Consider the following 1,322-nt stretch of genomic DNA (forward strand, 5'->3'; position numbering starts at 1 on the left):
AAAAGGAATAGGGGTAGCTGTTGAAACGACACCGGCAATAATAATATTGACAATAACACCAATAACATTATTCATAATAATCCTACCAGAAATAGTGTATCACGAGAAACAAGGTTAATTACCATTTTATTGCTACTATTAAGACAATATTGTCAATGATAAGGCTAATTATCATAATATCAGTAATCACAATAATGATTATAATAGTAATAGTGATAATGAAAATGATAATAACTATATAAATAACATTTATAATTATAGATATTACTATCATTAGGCTCATTGGTAATTGTCCTGAAGGCATGAAGTTCAAAAGGAAGTTAGTTGATGACAACATGAAAGCAACAAATGCATGGGCAGTTTCTAAGGAACTTGGAAAGTGAAAAGTACAGTAAAAGGATAGGCAACGGTGAAAATTATCAACAGATTTGAAAAAGCTGGTGAAAGAGTTTGGGACCAGATAGCATTTGGTGAAATCTGGGGTAAATCTGTTTAAAAGGTACTTCGAAATCTGAGATCATAAGTGATTACGAACGTTGGAATTATATACACAATCAGCGAAAAAGAAAAAAAAAGAAAAAAAAGGAAAAAATAATACTGTCTGCCCATGATAATGATAATGATGATATTAAGGATGATAGAAATTACAACAATACTAACATGATTTATCAATACGTTCTTTGAAAAGCTGAGAAAAATTGCTTTCATTCTCGTCTTTCAATCGTTTTGAATCGTATTTCTCCTCGAGAACTCGTGTTTTAACTTTCAGTTGCGCATTTATGGCATTTCCTTGATATCTCTGTGTATGAAATGTATGCGTTTCTTCCTTATATCACTGGCTATATAGTATGTTTATAATGATCAGTGATAGGACTGAATTCATTTCCAGGATGCAAATTAGGTGAGGTTCTTTTCCTGGATACTCCTCCTCATGTTCCCTGTCTCTGGACCTCCTCCTGGTTAGTTTCTCTTTCTCACATAAACTCTTCACTAGTATATCATCTCTAGTAATGCCAAAGCTGTCATACGTTATGCCATGAAGGCGACACACGCTGGAATCCGTAATTAAACTCAACGAAATGACCTTGCCTTTTCCAGTGGCACCATGCATCACAAATGGTCGAGCAGCCGAGCCCTACAAGCCGCCATCTCATATAACGGATATTTCGTCTGTGGAGGTTCTATGATAAGTCACCACGTCACCACGTGATGTGCACGTGGTGACAGCCGCACATTACGTGGAGAAGTGAGATACATTCATACTGATCAGTCCATCATGTGTAAAATTAAGATATATGACGAAGATGTTTTGATGACATTTT

The 1,322-nt window shown here is 35.2% G+C and overlaps 1 protein-coding gene across 1 annotated transcript in view; it reads left to right on the top strand.

Annotated features, from left to right (window-relative positions):
* The first annotated feature begins 890 nt into the window (after positions 1-890).
* The window catches only part of LOC147467438 (chymotrypsin BII-like), a 1,099-nt gene continuing 667 nt past the window's right edge, over positions 891-1,322 (top strand). Inside the window, exons 1-2 of the mRNA XM_086531835.1 lie at positions 891-901; positions 1,099-1,206. Of these exons, the coding sequence (XP_086387961.1) occupies positions 891-901; positions 1,099-1,206 (119 nt within the window). The remainder of the gene's footprint in view (positions 902-1,098; positions 1,207-1,322) is intronic.

Source organism: Penaeus japonicus, unplaced genomic scaffold, assembly GCF_977035675.1.
Source record: "Penaeus japonicus unplaced genomic scaffold, GWHDUDI00000001_assembly GWHDUDI00000036, whole genome shotgun sequence".
Taxonomy (NCBI): Eukaryota; Metazoa; Arthropoda; class Malacostraca; order Decapoda; family Penaeidae; genus Penaeus; species Penaeus japonicus.